This window comes from Ascidiella aspersa, chromosome 6 (assembly GCF_963924565.1).
Source record: "Ascidiella aspersa chromosome 6, kaAscAspe10.2, whole genome shotgun sequence".
NCBI classification, from domain to species: domain Eukaryota; kingdom Metazoa; phylum Chordata; class Ascidiacea; order Phlebobranchia; family Ascidiidae; genus Ascidiella; species Ascidiella aspersa.
In genome coordinates this window covers 20,491,162-20,510,189 of record NC_139452.1, presented here as the reverse complement: position 1 = coordinate 20,510,189, position 19,028 = coordinate 20,491,162, and the positions used below count along the sequence as shown (strand labels likewise).

General features: G+C 31.4%; 1 protein-coding gene across 1 annotated transcript in view; it reads left to right on the top strand.

Annotated features, from left to right (window-relative positions):
* The window catches only part of LOC146140683 (stalled ribosome sensor GCN1-like), a 37,846-nt gene that overhangs the window by 3,664 nt on the left and 15,154 nt on the right, over window positions 1–19,028 (top strand). The window contains exons 5-25 of the mRNA XM_083392378.1: window positions 27–215; window positions 2,747–2,855; window positions 3,271–3,474; window positions 3,545–3,693; window positions 3,783–3,977; window positions 4,338–4,473; window positions 5,002–5,167; window positions 5,238–5,338; window positions 5,700–5,933; window positions 6,050–6,174; window positions 6,946–7,124; window positions 7,272–7,524; window positions 7,602–7,803; window positions 7,868–7,987; window positions 9,963–10,260; window positions 10,382–10,466; window positions 11,145–11,309; window positions 12,305–12,439; window positions 12,900–13,082; window positions 13,146–13,247; window positions 14,408–14,554. Coding sequence (XP_083248504.1) covers window positions 27–215; window positions 2,747–2,855; window positions 3,271–3,474; window positions 3,545–3,693; window positions 3,783–3,977; window positions 4,338–4,473; window positions 5,002–5,167; window positions 5,238–5,338; window positions 5,700–5,933; window positions 6,050–6,174; window positions 6,946–7,124; window positions 7,272–7,524; window positions 7,602–7,803; window positions 7,868–7,987; window positions 9,963–10,260; window positions 10,382–10,466; window positions 11,145–11,309; window positions 12,305–12,439; window positions 12,900–13,082; window positions 13,146–13,247; window positions 14,408–14,554 — 3,477 coding nt within the window. The remainder of the gene's footprint in view (window positions 1–26; window positions 216–2,746; window positions 2,856–3,270; window positions 3,475–3,544; window positions 3,694–3,782; window positions 3,978–4,337; window positions 4,474–5,001; window positions 5,168–5,237; window positions 5,339–5,699; window positions 5,934–6,049; window positions 6,175–6,945; window positions 7,125–7,271; window positions 7,525–7,601; window positions 7,804–7,867; window positions 7,988–9,962; window positions 10,261–10,381; window positions 10,467–11,144; window positions 11,310–12,304; window positions 12,440–12,899; window positions 13,083–13,145; window positions 13,248–14,407; window positions 14,555–19,028) is intronic.

The following is a 19,028-nucleotide window of genomic DNA, read 5'->3' as shown; positions in this document are numbered from 1 at the left end:
ATGTGTACTATATAAATTTCTTGCAGATGCCTGATGCATTTCTTAAATCTTCTAATATATTGCTACGTGACCAAGAAAGTGCCAGCAGTTGTGTTTTGTTAACCGTCTTGGTGACATATGATAGAAACACATTTTTGCTGAAAAAGGAGGAAATTTTGCATTTTTTTGTAAAGGCTATAGTGATGTGCAAGGTGTCCCTTCCACAACCTATTTTAGTAAGTACTATTTTTTGTTGCTGAAACTTACAATAAAACAGAAGTGTGCAACCTTTTTGCCTGCTAGCTACTTAACCACCATTCATCAAAATGCGTAGCAACCTACAGTCCATTTTTCTGGTGTTTATTGTAGATTTGATAAAAAGCTATATATATTGACTATGCAATTCAAACATTTTCTTTAAACGTGTAATAAAACTAATTGAGAGTATTAGCAGGTTAGCCTCAAAGTAAAGTCTGCACTCTGTTGGTCCCATTTGGGCCCACAGGTTGCACAACCCTGGGTAGAGCTTTATTGTTTCGTTTATGCGCTTTTTTACTATTTTAGCTCTTAAACTTTTTTGGTCATATATAAGCATTTTTATTTATATAAATTAATTGTTTTAATTGTAATCTAAGTTTAAAAGTGTTTGAAAAATTCAATATAATATAACTCAAAAGTTTTAAATTTGTTCATTAGGACTTTAGTGTAAAACAGTTTTAATACTAAGTCATAAATCAGGCAAAATTCAACCGCAGTAAATCCGACACAAGGTTTACTTTTTCCGTCTTGGATAATAATTTAACTTGTTTAATATTCAAACTTAGCTTAATGTTAAATAATTAGAACAGCTTTTTTAAAGCCAAATTTTATAAAAAATAAAGTAAAAAAAAGCGACCAAATTTTGAAACGCTTGTTTACATTATAACACACAAAAATCCATCTGAAAATACTTCTTTGTTAATTGATTTACATGACAATGAATCACTAGTATCAAACACTTGAGGTTAAAACAAACTTGTGTATTGTGGCTATATGAGTTCCAAAAGCACAACGCAACATCCCAAAATATATATTTTTATCTTGAGAAAAGCTTGAGAACATTAGATTGTGTTTGACGGAATGTAATTTTTTGTAGTTCGCAGCTGAGATTATACAAACTCGTACATAGCTTGAGTATTGTAAAATATTAATGATTCTAGCCTTCTAAATGTGATGATACTGGATTAGAGAGGCAGTAAGAGTTTCATTCCTAATTTCACATTTGAAGTAACGTTTATTGTTTTCTATAGCCTAATAGCGTGTGACATCAATTTGTATTGTTACTTTATTCAACACAATAATTTGCAGTACATTATGCTGTCTCTTAATATTAACATTTGTAGTATGCTATCCCCAGTAAGTCAGTCAGATCAGACTTGTACCTCTTATGATCAGACAGTGCTGAGATTTTAGGAGCTAAGTGTACTTTTTGAGCTAAGATTTGAATATATTTACTTAGACCCTTTATCCGTCTTCAACATTCTGTGCAAAAATATTAAAATGCCAGACTACTTTAGCATCTGTGGAGCGATCATCTTCAGTTTTAAAAACAGAAGTTTGCAGACGCAAACATTGTATATATACTACATGTAATTGTGATGGATTCCTATTAATTAAATGCACTAAACATTAAAATTTTTGTATGAATTTTGAGATAAAACAAGTGTTTTGTTCTTATATATTATTGTTTAAAAACATGTAGAAACTTGCATGTGAGTTGTTATTTTCTGTAAATTTAGCATGATTTAAGGCTAAAAAAATAAAGCGATATATTGTAATTTATTTCAAAAAGGAAATTCATATTTTTCAAGTTTTTAGCTCATAAAAAATGCCCCAAATATTTTTCCAAAGTTTGGTAATTAATCATTTAAACCACCTAAAGTAATATTTTGTTTGCAAGGTATATATTTTTGTAAATCTATACATTAAACATAGAATAAAAAATTGTGTAATTAGATCTCACTAAATCAATTTATTATGGTCTAAAATAAAACAAGTTTATAAAATCTGGCTGCCAAAAGATTTTCCCTCGGCAATAGTGCTGGACAATATTATTCTTTTCTGAAACTTTTCTGAATTTTTACAGTTCACCAATATAAGCGAAGGATAACATCTACAAAATTTGTCTGCTTAATTTTAAACATATTTGTTTTAATTCATAAACATTTAAAAACGAACTGTTAAGAGTTTCGGCCATCTTTGAAGATTGTTGATAAGCACTTTCTAAAAATATTTTTAGCCTGGCAGTTATAGGCTGCCATTCTACATTAAGAGAATGCATGCAACATATAAACTAAAATGCCAAGTCAGTTTTGGGAAACAATGCCTAATGGACATGGATTTGATTTTGTTGTAATTTATGTGGGAATAGGTTCCCAAATTGCATGTATAAACATAAATATACAGCGTTTATTTGTACATTTATGACTGATTTAGGTATGCTAGGTATTCTAATTTTCCTAGGGGTGCTTGGAACACACTAAAAAACCCTAAAATTTGTTCTTCTATGATTGTAGTGCCTCAAACACTCAGAAGTGCAGGATTGGAAAATTAATGTTATTCAAAGAAGCTTCTTGATATATTATTACTTACATTAGCCATTTATAAACAGTTGTATTTTAGTATCAACCCATATCGCTTTTATATTTTTGCTACTTAACTTGGTTGTGTTCTAACTTTTAATTTATCCATGAATTACTGTTGATGTTTTGGTGTGTTTTATTTTTAGCTTTGCTTTGCTCCAATCATCCAAGAAGTAGGTCACACTGAATATGAAAAAGTTTTACATCCTGCATTACAAAAAGGTCTTTTAAGAAACCCTGAGAATATGTTTCCAAGTAGGTATCTCTGGCATATTGGCTCTCTTTGGCATATTTTTGCATGCCTAATTGTTAAACAATTGTAACACATTACAGACATTGGTAACATGCTTTATTTACATCAGGACTGCTAAACAAATTACAGTTGCAACCTAGTAAAACTAAAACTCAAAAAAGTTTTTTTCTAAAACTTTTTAAGTTACAAAATACTTTGCAAAATTATTTTTCAGTTAATTGCTATAATAACACTGAAGGACGTATATAAGAATTTCCCAATAAAGTGGTGATTACAAAAATAAATCTAAATTTGGAATTCTATATTCTGGATTCGTTATAGATTTTGAAACCTATTTTTTGAGAATACATTAGAGTTCTAGCTTGAACAGTCCTACTTTTTTACTATCTTTATAATATATGCACAACATTTTTGTAGTAATGAAAATCATATATGGAAACGTTTCAATCGATCTCAGTCGGCATGGAATGGATCTTTTAAAGATGTTGATACCTCAACTTTTGTCCAAAGTTGATGAGAGTCGCTGTGATGCAGTGGTAACTGCTGCTATTGTAGCCAAGCAGTGTAGTGATACATCTGCAATTGGAGAAGTGGTCACATACTTGTTTCAAGTTTTGAAAGGTTTCTGCTGTGAAATACTAAATTTACTTTATTATACCTTTATTTTTCATACATCTATTGGACTCTTTAGGATCTCAAGGAAAATTAACAACAACTACTCAAAAAATTGCAATTCTTGAAGCTATTGGTGGTTTTAGTGAAGGTGCCTTTGGTGATGGTCAGTCGGCAAGCGACCTTGCTGCCAGCATTGCTATTCAGTTTATTCCTTTTCTACAGCTGGTAGGAAAACATGTTCTCTTAAACTAATTTATTGAAAACAATTATAAACTCTGGTTTAACTGAATATAACAAAAGCTTGGCTACTTTAGGAAAATCATGAGGGAACTCTTATCAGTGCTGTCACTGCTCTTGGTAGTTGGTGCAAGAAAGTTAAAACCAATGTGCCCAAAGAAGTTGTTGACTATTTTTTGAAAATGACCACTCTCAAATCTGTTCCAAATGCAGTCAGAGTTGCCTACATTACCTGCTTTACTCTAACCTTCAAATCTGATACTTTATCTCAGGTAGTAATATAAAGTATATGTATTTGCTGGTAATTGTGATAAATATTTCTACCATTATAAAATCTATAATGGGAAAGCCCATCCAGAAATAGGAAACATTTTAAACATTTGGAATATCTCTTTATTTTTGTTAACTACTACTATGTCACTATGTGGACTATGGTATTCCAACTATGTCTAAATAAAACGTCCAACAATTATGTTCCAAAATCAATAAAATTTGATTATAAATATTTCTATTACATGGTATTTAAAATAGGCAAGAGTATGGTGATCACACACATCATAGGGTAATAAACTATAATGTTTACTTTTATTTAAAGTGATAGGGTTACATTCCTAATGTTTCTGCACTTCTAGGTTGATCCATTTATTCCCTTTCTGCTAAAGTGTGTTGAAAAGACCACTCAACAAAACCCACAGACTTTAGTTGTTTGTGAAGCTCTTTGTGCATCAGAAATTCTTGTAAAAGTGGAAAGTGTTGAACTCAAACAAAGTAATATTTTTAAATATTTAAAAAAATATATATTTTTTTGTAAGGCAACTACCTTGTTAATTAAACTTTAAAATGTAGAACTAAAGTTGTTTTTTTTATCAATATGAAAAATGTGGAGATTCTGTTGCAATAACAAGCTGTCTGCTGCATAAATAAATATAGTTAGGGTTATTAAGAACTTTAGGAGAAATGGTATAAATCTGTGTTTGGAAATATTCGTACTATAACATAAAACATAGGGTAGATTCCCATAAAATGATCTAAAATCCTTTCACAAAAAATGTCTCAATTGATTGTTTTTGTTGTTCTGCCAAGATTTAATTATTTAAAATGCTACTTTGCTTCTAGTTTTTTCTTAAACAATATTTGTATGTGTGCCTTAGTTATTTCATGGCCCTTTAGCTGGTATGCCCAGATTTGTTGAGTCTGTGCAGTTACCTTCAATGTCACAGATAATTCTTGACTTAAATAAAACAAATATGAACCAATTTTTTGACTATTTCGTTAAAAGCTCTTGATGTAATGTAGATTACAATATGGCAAACTTTTGGAGCACAATTTTAAATCCGAAGTCTGCCATTTTATCAACTAAGTTCATCCACAACTGCTCTGAAGATGCATTAATGAAGCTACAGCAGTTTATTGGATATATTTTTGTCTACCATCAGCAGAAAATTCACCATGAGATAACAAAGTTTGTTTATTTTAAAAACATTATGCTTTGTATAAATATAAAGAGGTTCAATGTTTAATTTTGTGCACAGACAGTTTATTTATTGCATGATTTACATGCTTCTTCACAAGTCTTGGTTGCTAAGAAGAGAAACAGCAAAAACAATTAAAAAGATCTATCAACATTTTTCTGGTGAGTAAAAAGTTTATTTTTGGTGCTACTTTTGACACAGAGTAGTTGGATAATCAGCACTTTGCACAGATTATTTAAGTAATTCTTTATTACTTTATAATTATTTACATGTATTTGTTTTCTCTGGCACCTTTATGTTTCAAATGAACTCAGTAAGTCAAAATATTAACTTTTATGTGAAATGTTGTGTGGATCCATACTACCTCAATGTATCTGACATTCATGAAGACTCCGATTGAAAATGTTTTTTTATAAGTGAAAATTACTTAAAATATAATAAGTTTTAAATATAATAAGTTAACGGACTAATAAAAGTAGTTAGTAACCAGAAAACACAAATAAAAATAAATATATTTTTCAGATATTTCTTTTTGCAAAGAAATGTTGGAAGAGTTTTTTTCTGTCTTAAGACCGTCGCTTGTGATCAATGATTTTGATGGGACTGAAGGTGATGAGAATAAGTTTTATATTCAACCTAAAATATTTCTCAATGCCTTGCTTTGTCTAACAAATATTCCAAAATTAAAAGACGATAGTGAGTTGGCAGGAGACATTGCTTTGTTTATTATGGAAGATTGTTTTCACCCTTGCATCAGTAAGTACTTTGTTTCGAAATACAATCAACATAGGTTTTATATAATAAAGCATTGATTATAATGCTATTGCTTACTATTTGAAGGACATTGCAATAATGTGCTGTGTTAATTATAGGTGAACTAAACAATCATGTCTGGACGGACTATCTTTACTACCATGGGCTGGATGCCTATTCATACATAAAAAATAATAAAACATTAATTACTGAAACGCTTATCAAGCTCAAGGTGCACTCAAAGGTAATATGTTACTTTTAGTCTAATACCAAAAAAAATAATTTTGATTGGCATAATATCGATATATATTTATTTATTCTTATTTTAAATGACTTACTTTTGATGATGGAATTATTTGGCATATTCTTAATGCCAGTCGTCTCCTGTAGCCCACATGATAACTATTTTGCAATAAATTTTTAATATAATATCTTTGGTCCACAGTTTTTTTTATTAAAATAGATATGCAAAAAAGTGTCCAATTAGTTTTAATTCAAGCTATGCAAATGAAAAGTGCCCTAACCATATTTTTTAGCTTTGTGCAAACATAACAAAAAAACAAAACTGTGCCCAAACCAGTTTTTTCCAACGTGATTGCTATTAAAAAAGTGCCCAAACTATTTTTTTAGCTTTGTGCAAACAAAAAGAACAAAACTGTTTCCAAACCATTTTTTTTTTCAACCTAATTGCTATTAAAAAATTGACAATAAAAAGTGCCTACATTAATTTTGTTTTATTCTAAATAGAGAAAAGTGCCCAAGTTTGTTTTGTTTGAGCTTTGTGTGAAAAAACTGCCAAGATTTATTTATTTTTTCCCTTTGTGCAAACACCGGTAGTGTCCATTAGACAAACACCGATAGCTTTTTATTAGACATTGATTGACTTGTTTTAAATCAAAAGAGAGCTCCTAATTTTTTTATGATACTTACTTAGGTCAAAAATGTAAAGCTAAAAATTTAAAACTTAAACTTATGCACCCTAATATTTATATAATAAATACTAACTCAATTTTAGGTTTGTCTGAAAGCCTTAGCTGAACTTATACGAATTGCTCCAGACTTAATGTTGCCAGAGGTCAGAGAATATGCTCTTGGTGTGTTGCAAATAGAGGAATTCAAAACAGTTAGTTCAACTGATGTAAAAATTATGGAGACTCCAGATGGTGAATTATGGAATGAAAGTATTGTTAAAAAGTAAGGTTATTTTAGCTAATTGGTTAAGTGCTAATACCTAGAAGTTAATTATTTTGCTTTGTTGTTAAACATTCAAATTTAGTATACCTTTTGATGTTTGTGTTACCCACAATGGTATGTTTTATTAATTTGATGGAATATTTACAGTATTCCTCAAATTACACAAAACAAAAATGTAAAGCGGGAGAACAAAGCCTATTCTTATAAAGAACAAAAAGACGCGGAGGATCTTCAAAGGGAGCTTGATCTCAAGAGAAAGAATAATGATGGAGCCTCATTTGAAAATCAAAAAAGAAAGATATCCTTTCTTATTACAAACAAAAACTTATCTAAAAAGCAAATTCAATTAATTGAGGAGGAAGCAACAAAAGAGAAAAACATTAGGACAAAGCTTTCCATTGTAAATTTGTGGTTTAAATATGAATATCTCTAAAATATAACAGATGTCCTGTAAAAACACACTTGTATATTTTATAGCTCATGGATCAGTTTACCGAAGCACAGAAAATCTTGCAAACTTCAATGGAGGTCGTGGAAAAATTTCCAGAAATGTGTCAACATTTGGTGCCCTTAATTAAGCCAATTGTTTCACTTTTTTGCTCTGAGCTTTTATCAAGCCATGCACAGCACTTGTATGTTAGTTTGAGTAGGGCAATGATGTATGGCAACAAAAATTTAGGTGGGTAAATATTTTAATGTTACTGAACTTTCATGTTGTTCTAAATTTAAAAATATCTTTGTAGGTTTGCAGATAGCTTTTGTGACAATACGGATGAGTTCTCCTGCAATATCAGCTAACCTTGGTAATGAACCATTGCCAAAAGTGGTTTCAAGGATTTTAATGTCCTTATGTTCACAAAATGGTAAGAATTTACTATACTTATCATCTGTACTTTGTTCTGTTATACCATGTACTTGCATATGGTGATATAGAATAACATAAAACTGTTCAACTGTGTGTTTTTAAAGACAATGTAACAGTTATTTTGGTACAGATAAATAATTTGAAACTAACATTCAAAACAATTTTTATACACATTAAAAACCAGCAGTAGCCAACACAAAGACAGCTGTATACATCTAGAAAGAACATGTAAAGTAGTGGTTCCTGAACTGTGTGCCATGTCCAAATTTTTTTGTATAAAAAAATATTGTACAAATTGTGTATTAAATAAGCTATCTGCATGTTTCAAATAAACAATTATTTAAAAAATAAGGATAACATCTCAAGAATGTGGTGCTTTCCACTATCAAGAGACCAAGGCACAATAAAAAGAACTAATTTTTCCGAAATTTTCAACTTAGAGAATTCCCTGTTATTTTTTCTTCTGACGTTAATGACGTCATAAAATAGTGACGGATATGACGTCATACATAGCGATGGTAATTACATCATAAACAAGAAAAAAAAATCATCCGAAAAAGCCAATTAACGTCCAGCAAAAGCAAACATGTGCGTTGTCGATAATCCTGCCAGGCGCCAACTGTGAAACCTCTTAGTGTGCAAATCGTTAACTTCAGGCGAAAAAGTAAACCAAGACTGTGAAACATGTGTGATTAATTTTGATAGATCCATGTACGGGACTAGCTAAATTACAAGCATGTCTGTTGCCACCTGCAATACTAAACAGAGATAGTTTTTCCCAGGTGTTTGGGCGCACCTTGGGAGTGAAGCGAGCGCGATTTTTTTTGGTATAACGGCATTTCTTTTAAATTTCTTGCAAGTTTTATTACATTGCCGAAAATAAAAATGTTCTATGTCAAATAGTAAGGTGATTCGCGCGAAAGCGGGAAAATTTTTCGTTCTTACATAGTTAAAATAGTCAAAAATTATTTGAAATGAACTCGTGTATAGTTTGTCAAAGAGGCGACGGGCCCTATGAATTACAGTAGGTTGCTGACTCCAGTCTTACACCAAGATCTGATATTAACGCAGACAACAAACATCAGCACCGGCTAACTTGACGTTTTCAGAGAGAAAAAAGCGGAAACCGCTTGATTTATATTATTAATTGTCGAACACACACTTTGCTGATTAGCCAACCTGAACGAATAACGAAAGGCGAAAGAGAAAAACTATCTAACGTTTACAATCGACCAAACAAAAGACAAAAAATGGCGTTTTGCGTTTGATTTTGGTTTCGCATTAGCTTAAGAAGCGTGACCCAATTACATTTAAAGACACGCAGCTTCGGACGGTGAGTAAAACTCAAAAACAAACAAAAAACGATAATGTCACTTACGAAAAGGGGGGGGGGGGGGGGGGGTATAAAATAAGATTCCCACCAAGCTAACTGTTTGCTTTCAGAGATAGTTTTGTAGTAATATACAAACTTCCAGTTGTAGTAATATACAAAAAAAAACAGTTAATCAAACAGTTATTTAGCACTATTTCTCATTAAGCAATTCAGCAAAATACCTGACTAGCAAATACACTATTACTTCCAAATAGTTTGGGGTATTAATATGAATGTTTACAGTTAATCATTGTTCATTAAAACGAAGCTGATTGAACTTTTAAGTGGCATTCCCTAAAATGTAATATGTTTAGTTTTGTTACAAATGACTTACACTTGAGCTCTGTACAATAACTAATCTTATTAAAAAAATAAAAGTGGAAAGGAAAATGTGACTAATTTAAAGCTAGAAACACAGCTTTTGGTTATTTTGACAAACAATTTTTTTAATTGTAATCTGTATTATTTGTTAAAAATAATTTATGTTCTGCTTCTAGAATTGTGATGTGACAGAAATAAATTCAGTTTGCTATAAATTATCCACTGTTTGTTTACTAAAGTGCTTTATTTTACAAAATGTGAAGTCAAGATTTATGTTTAGATGCCTACTCCATTGAATCATTTGCATTTATCTTTCCATTTATTAATGCTGCGCTGCAAAATTGCAACAAATTTATGAACAATGATCCAAAGTTGATATGCAATGCTTTGGAACTGATTCTAAAACATGTCTGTCTGAGACAAACTCTGAACAAATCTCACTTGCCTGAATTGTTACCATTCTTGGATATCCTTAAATGTATGTGTCAGCTGTTAGGTTCAACCACAATGGTCCAAGTGCAGCAAAGTTCTTCACAGGTTCTTTTGGAGACTTGTTCTTGTATAAGTAAATTCCAAAGGTGAGAATTAGCTTTATTTTGCTAAATGTAACTTTATGCTTAATGTTTTTGAATATTTGCAAGCAATTTTACTAATTTTAATACCCACCCTTAGTTTTGATTAATTTTTTGTATGCTTCAGTGGGTTAGAGCTGCAGAAATGTTCTGAACTACTTCTTTCTAATCTAATGTCATCTGCTAACAACGTACGCACAGCTAGTATAAAGGTATGTTATGTTTCTCCAATAAACAGCAATAAAGTATAAAAGGGAACTATTATTAGAATATTTAACTGAGACCTTTTAATTTTCTAAACTTTATTTAGCTTAAACACTTTACATGACCCCCAGTTTACGAAGTCCTGACTTAAAGAGTAGAGCCTTATTACAAAGATTTGATAAAAAAATTCTTCTTTTACATAACATGATTATATTTTGTTTTGCTAAAGAAATTAGTGGGTTATTTAAAACATAGTGTTTGTTATGCACTTTTTGCAAAGATACTGCATTTCAGATGTATATTGCACACAGGCCACTCCAGGGTGTTTTCATAAATAGTTGTTTTATGGCGTAACTTTGTAACTTCATCCCTGAAGTTTACCACTGTTTTTTAAATTAATTTTTTTTAACTTACCATAATGACTGAAAACAAGAGCTGTTGTCATTTTTTATATCTTGGTGATGTTTTATTTGACTATGTAGCATTATATTCACTTCAAAATTGTTATATCGACTTCAGTACAAGCGGCCTGAAATGTTTTTTGCTTTTTGTGGCCCTTGTAGAATTTTGAGTTGTGTAAGCCTGGCCTCAACTGTGCTGAGTAAAATAAGCATATTTGCTGGTCTGTTGATGACCAGCAGCATTGTAGATCCATTATTTCAATTTGACTTCCTTATCTATTCTAGGGCCTTTTGGAATTGGAGCATGTACTGAATAAGAATGACCTTCAACTTATTCGTCGCCTTTGGGTAGCCATGCATGAAGAGGATGAAAACATTTCCGGCTTAGCAAAGCTATTGTGGGATAATATAGGCGTTACATTGGATGGAATTATTTGTATGGATTTATTGGTAAAAGTTAAATACTTAATCTTAGGTTTCGTAAACACAAGTGTTTCTTTAAGGAAATTCTAAAATTCTATTAACTGAGACTTTGGAGCAAATAGCTGGAGGTTGTTGTTGGATATACAATGAAAGGACTCGCACCATAGGACAGAAGTTAGAACAACATCAACATCATATTAAAACACAGTTCAAAACAGGGGTGTGTCCAGAAAATCAAACTGGGAGGGGTTCCCAAATTTTCCACTTAGGACATTTCCCTATTTTCTGTCTGACGTTGATGAATTATGAAGTCACAAAATAGTGATTTTAATAACGTTTAGCAAAAAGCAAACCTTCTGACGCAAAGCGAACACGTGCGTCGAAACCGCTTATTGTGCAATCGTTAACCTCAGGTGAAACACTGAACCAGGGGTCAGCAACCTACTTACCGCAGGCTGGATCCAGCCCGCCGATGTAATTCATCCGGCCCGCCGCCTCTTTGACAAATTAGACACGAGTCCATTTTACATACTTTTTGACTATTTTAACTACGCAAGTTCAAAAATGGTCATTATATGTCCGGTTTGTTTACATTATGATGCTGTCTTTTGAACTAGATCAGCGCTTCTTTACCGTTACGCTGTGGAAGGTTGCGAAGTGCGTCGCGGAAAAACGGAAAACATATTTTAAAATATTGGACATATATTTTTTAACATTTTATTTATTACTTATTTTCGGCAATGTAATAAAAACTTTAAAAAAATGTTTTGAAAAAACCCTGTATTCCAAAAAAATCGCTACCATTACTCTTATTGGTCTTATCTTGTGTTTTCAATAGAAGATAGCATGTTAAATAAATATTTATTCAAAACGTTCACAAAATTCTACCTACTTCTGTATGAGCTTAGATACTAATTCCACTTGAACTGTATTTTAAAACCTTTCGGTAAAGTAAATGTATGCTATATTTTGGCTTGGTATTTATCTGTTTACCAGTAAAGTAAATTTGTCTTGTATTTTAGAATGATGTTCAACATTATGTCCCAGAGATCCAACAAGCTAGTGCTGGGGCACTTTCAGCTGCACTAAAAGAAAATGACAGCTACATATCAACAATACTATCACGATTATTCGAATTATATGTCACCAACCTAGAAGTAAGAGTATTTTATTGAATAACATGTTGATTGTTTAATAATAATACTTGGTAGCATCAGTAAAAGGCACTAGGTGTGGCTGCAATAGTTGAGAACCACTCATTGACATGTTGAAACGAATAAACAACTATTTTACAATTCAAACTTAAAAAAATATTTAAAAAAAAATATATGTATATATATGCAAAATATTAATGTGCTTTTGCAACTCTTTTGCTGTTCGAAAAAATAATAGTTTATGGCCAAAGTATTTTGTGCCGGCGCGTTTTTAAAGATTTTAATTTGCTGATATTTATGTGTGACTTGAACAAAATTTTTGTTTGTGTGAGTTACTGAAAACTTACATTTGCTTGCCAGAAAAAAAAATAGAACCACTGCTTTCAATGTTTACTTTTAGTTACTCCTGTCATTTGGCTATGTTTCTAATGAAAACTTTTGTTTTATTTTGCATAATTTTTAGCGACCTCCACCTGTGTTAGATCAACTTGGAAGAGTAATATCTGAATCACCACCAGATCAGTTTCAGAATAGGATTGGACTTGCATTTGCTCTTAAAAGAATTTCTCCACTTCTTAATGAGGATCAAGTGCAAGAGTTGTTTTCCTTTTATGTTCCTGATGCAATTGGTGATCGTAATTCAGAGGTAGTCTAAGATATATTTTACCTTTTGTTTATTGCTATTTTTCATATTAATATATTTTACCAGGTTCGTGGTGAAATGCTTAAATCTGCTCTTGAAGCTGTCAATGACCATGGAAAATCTTCAGCTTCTGGATTGCTTTCTATTCTTGAAGAGTTTCTTCGAAATGTTTGTGATTCTATTGATACTTTTTTTTTTCAATTTAATTAGCAGCATATGTAGACGGTTCAGGGCAGTTATCTTTTTTAACCAGGTATATTGTATAGATCAGGGATGGCAAACCACTGACACGCTGGTTACTTAGTGACCCACCACAGATTTTTATGAGCCACTTTCCTCTCTAAATATACAGAAATGTTATCAATCATTTTCAGGAAATGATAAATGTAAAAAACAATTATTCGTTAAATAGCACTATACTATTTAAATCAGGGCTGCCCAATCTGTGGGTCGTGCAAAAGTGTTTTAGGGGTGTTGAGTTAGGACTACATTAACTGCACTTCAACAAATGCTTGCATAATAGCAGACAACTAAAAACATTTTGTTTATCGCTGTAAAATGTAAAGGGTGGAGGGAAATTAGGAGCTCGCAAACTAAAAATTGTTAATGTATTTTTATTGGTACTTTGTTCGAGAAGTAATTACCACCTCTATTTATTTTAACTAAGTAAACCCATTATATTATATTTATCACTTTGGTGCAAATTATAAGATGGTTTTTATGGAACCATACATCTGTTGGCTTAATACTTCACACAGTGTTCTCATTAAGCGTATATTTTTTTATATATTTATTTGCCTAAATTTGTTTTCTTTGAACTATATGTATAACCAAAAAGCGAGTTTTATTTGACCAACAGGCAAAACAAATAGCCCCTAGATTAATTTTACTCCAGCCAAGTGCGATAAAAACAGGACAAAATTTTTAGAACTTTGGTCTCACAACTTCTTTGCCAAAATAATCTCTTGATATGATCAATATGTCATGTCTCCTCTCTAAATATAAAATTTAGCAATTTAAACCCGACATAAACACATATTTAGACCCAATTGCTGTATACTTCTATAATTTTCCTGTCAATTATGTTGAAGGCAGTCCTAACAACTCTCTAACTTCCAAATTCCAATACATTAACAATTAACATATCTGTATTTTACCCTACATTAACTACATTAATTAGCCTTTTACCTTATTTGGGTAATTGCAGCCATACCAAATGTTGTGATAAACATATATATTGTTTTATTGTTGGTTATATTGTTTAAATGTCAATAGTGTGTTTTTACAGATTGTTGTGTGTCAAATTTGATTAATGCTCTTTGATGCAGGCACCAACGTCAGAAAGCTATGATGTCATTCGACAAAATGTTGTTATTCTTTTGGGAACATTAGCACGCCATCTTAACAATGATGACCCCAAAATTAAACCAATTGTTGCAAAACTTACGGAAACTCTTTCCACTCCTTCTCAGGCTGTAAGTTTACTCCTATTCAATAAACTGACCGAAAAAGTATTTGTGATTTATTGCATGTTCTTGTTTTATATGTATATAGACTGAATTAAAAAATAATGTGCTTTGTTCAACAAAATATATCAAATCATTGGGTCTTGGGTCTTACCCTTTTGACACTGTTGCACTGTTAACAAAATTGGGTATTCAATACCCAAAATCATTGGGTACTTTTTTGTCAAACAGGGTACGCTCGTGGGGATTCCCAATAAATATTTTTGGGTAATTAATACCCAAAATACCTTGGGTACCACTGACATTTACCTAATCTAAATTATTGGGTATCACATTATTTTACCTAAATTGTATATTGGGTAACATAAGCCTGTACCTAATTTAACTTCCTGGGTACGCTCGTGGGGATTCCCAATAAATATTTTTGGGTATCGCATTGTTCCACCCAAATGGTATTCTTGGGTAATATTAGGTTGTACCCACTTTAGTTTTCTGGGTACGCTTGTGGGATTCCCAATAAATATGTTGGGTATCACATTATTTTACCCAAATGCTATATTGGGTAATTTTAGTTCGTGCCATGCCTAATATTCATGGTACATTTGTCAAGAAATTCAACATTGTTGGGTAGAAAAAGAATTCACCTAAATAATTTTGGGTTCATCACAATTTCTAAGCAGCAAATAAGAAAGTGTATTAGAAAGAACGCTGTTGTAACAAATGGAACCTGACAAATAAAAATACAAAAGAAAAAACAACATAAGGAAAAATACTTTAAAATTACAACGAAAACGGCATTATTTTGCAAACAATAATTATAATCAACGTATCACTAACATTTAAGAACGTTTCACCAAAAAGACTACAAAAAATTAAGGGCTAAATATACATATGGGCCATGAGGACATCACTCATATTAAACACACAATGGTATATAGACAGAAGTGGGGTTAGATTTTTACAACAGTAGTTTTTTTCTGCACTGACAAACACTGCTTTGAATGGTTATTTGGAGTCCATGGACAGCCCTCTTAACATTATATGTGTTTGTATTTTTCTACAAAAACAAAATATGTCTTTTGCTTAATGCAAACTAAGTTTTTTGATCCCTTTCAAAAGCCATTAGACAAATATATTCTCCTAATCTAAACATATATGTTATAAAATAAGTAATGTTAACAGTATCAATTTTAGGCAACATTAGTCTTTACAGGAGCTATATATATATTGCTTACCAGGAGAATAGTTCTTGAAATAGTATTTTTTAATGGCATTTGGTTAATTTGCTTCACCTGTCCAGATAAGGTCCATTGTTAAGCATAGTGGACACTGCTGATAATAATCATTGCTTGACTGTAAAAAACACAAAGTTAAAAATAAATTATAGTGCAGTAGTCTAAACAAAACATTGTATGTTCCTATACCTTTGAAATAATATCACTCACTACATAAATATTTGTGTTTTTATACTTAAAATTAGGAATGTATAATTCTAATACAAGAAAATTTAGGCAAAATGTACCGGGATCTGATCCAATACCAAATAATGTCATTACTATATTAAAATGAGCAAAACTGATCAAATTTATAAGTGCATTTACAGGAAAGACTCTTCGTGATTTTTAATGTAAAATTTTCTCAGAAATTAAACTTTCAATATATAAACTGTTGCTACCAGGCATTTTTTGATTTATATTAAACTTTCAAATTAGAAAACACTACAGTGGATCGAAAAACATGGCAAAGTGCATAAATTAATATGATGAGAAGTACCAATACTAATGGAATTTGGTTTATCAGACATCTATAGTTCTAATAAGTGCAATAGTTAATGTTACAAAACTATTTTAGGTAAACAAAATTGCCTCATGTAAAGCATTTTACTATATATATATATAAAGCACACTTGTACAAATAAAGGTAATATCTCAAAACAACATTGACAATTATTATCATATAAAATAGCATAGTATTTTTTTTGCAGTTTGGGATTGCTGAAAGATGAAAATAAAAATCAATAATTTAACAAAAGATATATAGTATTTTTATTTGGATAAGGGTGGGTCAAATAGTATTATATTAATTATTTATTAACATTGCTTAACCTACCTAAACCCACATGCCAAACCGCACCCAAACAAAAAAATTTTGTTGTGGTATAGGATTCTGGCGCTGGTCTAGAAATTAGAATCCTACCATTTTTTTAGGGTAACAAAACGAAAAAAAATGATGACCAGCGCCAAAAGATTAAGGTGGGCACATAAATTACTCGATAAAGTTTTTGTTGTAAACAGTAAACTTGACTGGGTCCAACAATAGGATCACCAAAAATCTTGACAGGTAGTACAATATCAGTGGGGTATATTTTTCTTGTTTCTTTTTCAACAAAAGTGTTGACATATAAATTAAATAAAAAACAGACATGTTTTAACTTACCATAAAAGACTTGACCTAGACATATCCACCTTCTTTTTCTTTTTTATCCTAATCTTTTCAAAGTTGAGAACACGTTAACTGCAATTGGCTGGTGTTTATCACACTTCTCAGATACACATAACTTATGTGGTTTGCAAACTAACTTTTAGACGCGCGCTTTGGGAAAGAATGCCTCTTGCGTAACGGAGTGTGACGTCTCGCGCCAACTTTCAAAATTTTAAATCGACGCACCAATTTGCGGTTATTTAAATATTTGTATACCTAATAAGCTTTATAACAAACTGATGTATTTAATGTATGTTAGGCTATAAGCCCTAAGCTACTAAAATAACTCATAACGGTAATAATAGATTAAGTGGAATGCCTATTAGATTAATAAGTGAAATAGGAGGTTACAGTCCTCCGATTTTTCATCTTAAAACAGTCGCATTAATCAATGTCATAACAAGTTATATTTCCAACATAGTCAATATCGAACAAGTTTTGTGTTGATCATTACGATGAACAATAAAATGTATGATCCATTAATTTGTTTTTTATACCCGGTGCTAAACATATTTATTATTAATTTTTGGATTTTACCCAAGTCTGTTTTGGGTTAAATCTAAGAATACCCAAAGTTCCCAAACCCAATTATGTGAACATTCCTTACACAGCATTCTACCGATATTATTTCAGTACATGTTGTTGACTATACCCAATTTATTTATTTTGGGTACAAATCTCGGCTCTGAATTTGGGTATAAATCCTAAAAAATCAAAATTATATTGAGTAAACCCGCTACCCAATTCTACTTGGGTTGTTTTTTAAGTTACCCAAATTATTTTTCCGTTTTTCGGGGTAAACTCATGCACTACCCAAACTGAATGAAGTAATCAATATTTTTTTCCTCACCCTTTATGTATAGTATTCACATTTGGTTCATTTAAGGAATTTGTTCGTCCAACATTTAGGTTAGAATCCTTAAAACAGTCTGCATGTGTGTATTTAGGTTTTTAGGAAGTCAAGAGTATCAATTTGTTAATTAGGTATTTGTTAACTTTGCCAAATTCACCGATTTTTGTGTATTTAAGTTGACTTGATTTTGTAAATGAACCAAACTGTACGTTTTAAAACTTACTTTGGAGTCTCGTTTTATGCAAAGCTGAAACCACTGTTTTTAGGAAGTTAAGAGTACCCAATTTGTTAATTAGGTATTTGTTAACTTTACCCAATTCACCGATTTTGGGTACATGCGTTTTGGGTATAAAAGCTTAGACCTATATCTTTTAGGGTGTTATGATTACCCAATTCGAGAAATTGGAATTGGGTACTTGTGAGTAGTACCCAATTTTCCTGTTTTGGATAGAAACGTTCCATGAATATTTGGGTATGAAATCTTACTACCCAAAAAATGTTTTCTTCCAATTGGGTAGCATGTTTTTTTACCTAACAAAAAAAGGAAATTTCTTTAGGTATGCACGCTACCCAATTCTACTTGGGTAAGTTTTAAGGGTACCCAAATTTTTTGTCCCTGTTTCGGGGTAAACTGTTGCACTACCCAAAACTTTTTCAATGAAGTACCCAATATTTTTAACAGTGTGGGCCAGTGAAAAAAATTTAAGACCCCGTAGAGTCTTGAAGGCACAGATATATAATAAGACAACTATGGCTAGTCATTGTCAGGTTAATCTAGGTTTTTAAGGTTGCCAGGTAAAGTTTAAGATATTTAGAATGATAGAAAGACATTTTTTGTCAATGAATTATTTTTTAGGCTGATCTGTGGTACCATAATAAAGGCAAGTTTTTCTGGTGGATGATCAAGAGCCCCACAAAACATGCCCAACCTCTAAATTACCATTTTTAATAATTCTGTGGTTTTAACAAAGACACACATCATGAGTGTGATTAAGTTAAACTTACCATCATTTTAATTTTATAGAGTGCAGAATGCCCTGCGCTTTGGATACAGAAAACTGCCTAAAAAGATGTAAAAGAGAGATTTTAAAAACATTTACTAGAAAGAAAACCCAGATTCCAACTAACCAAATCACTTTAGTATTTCTG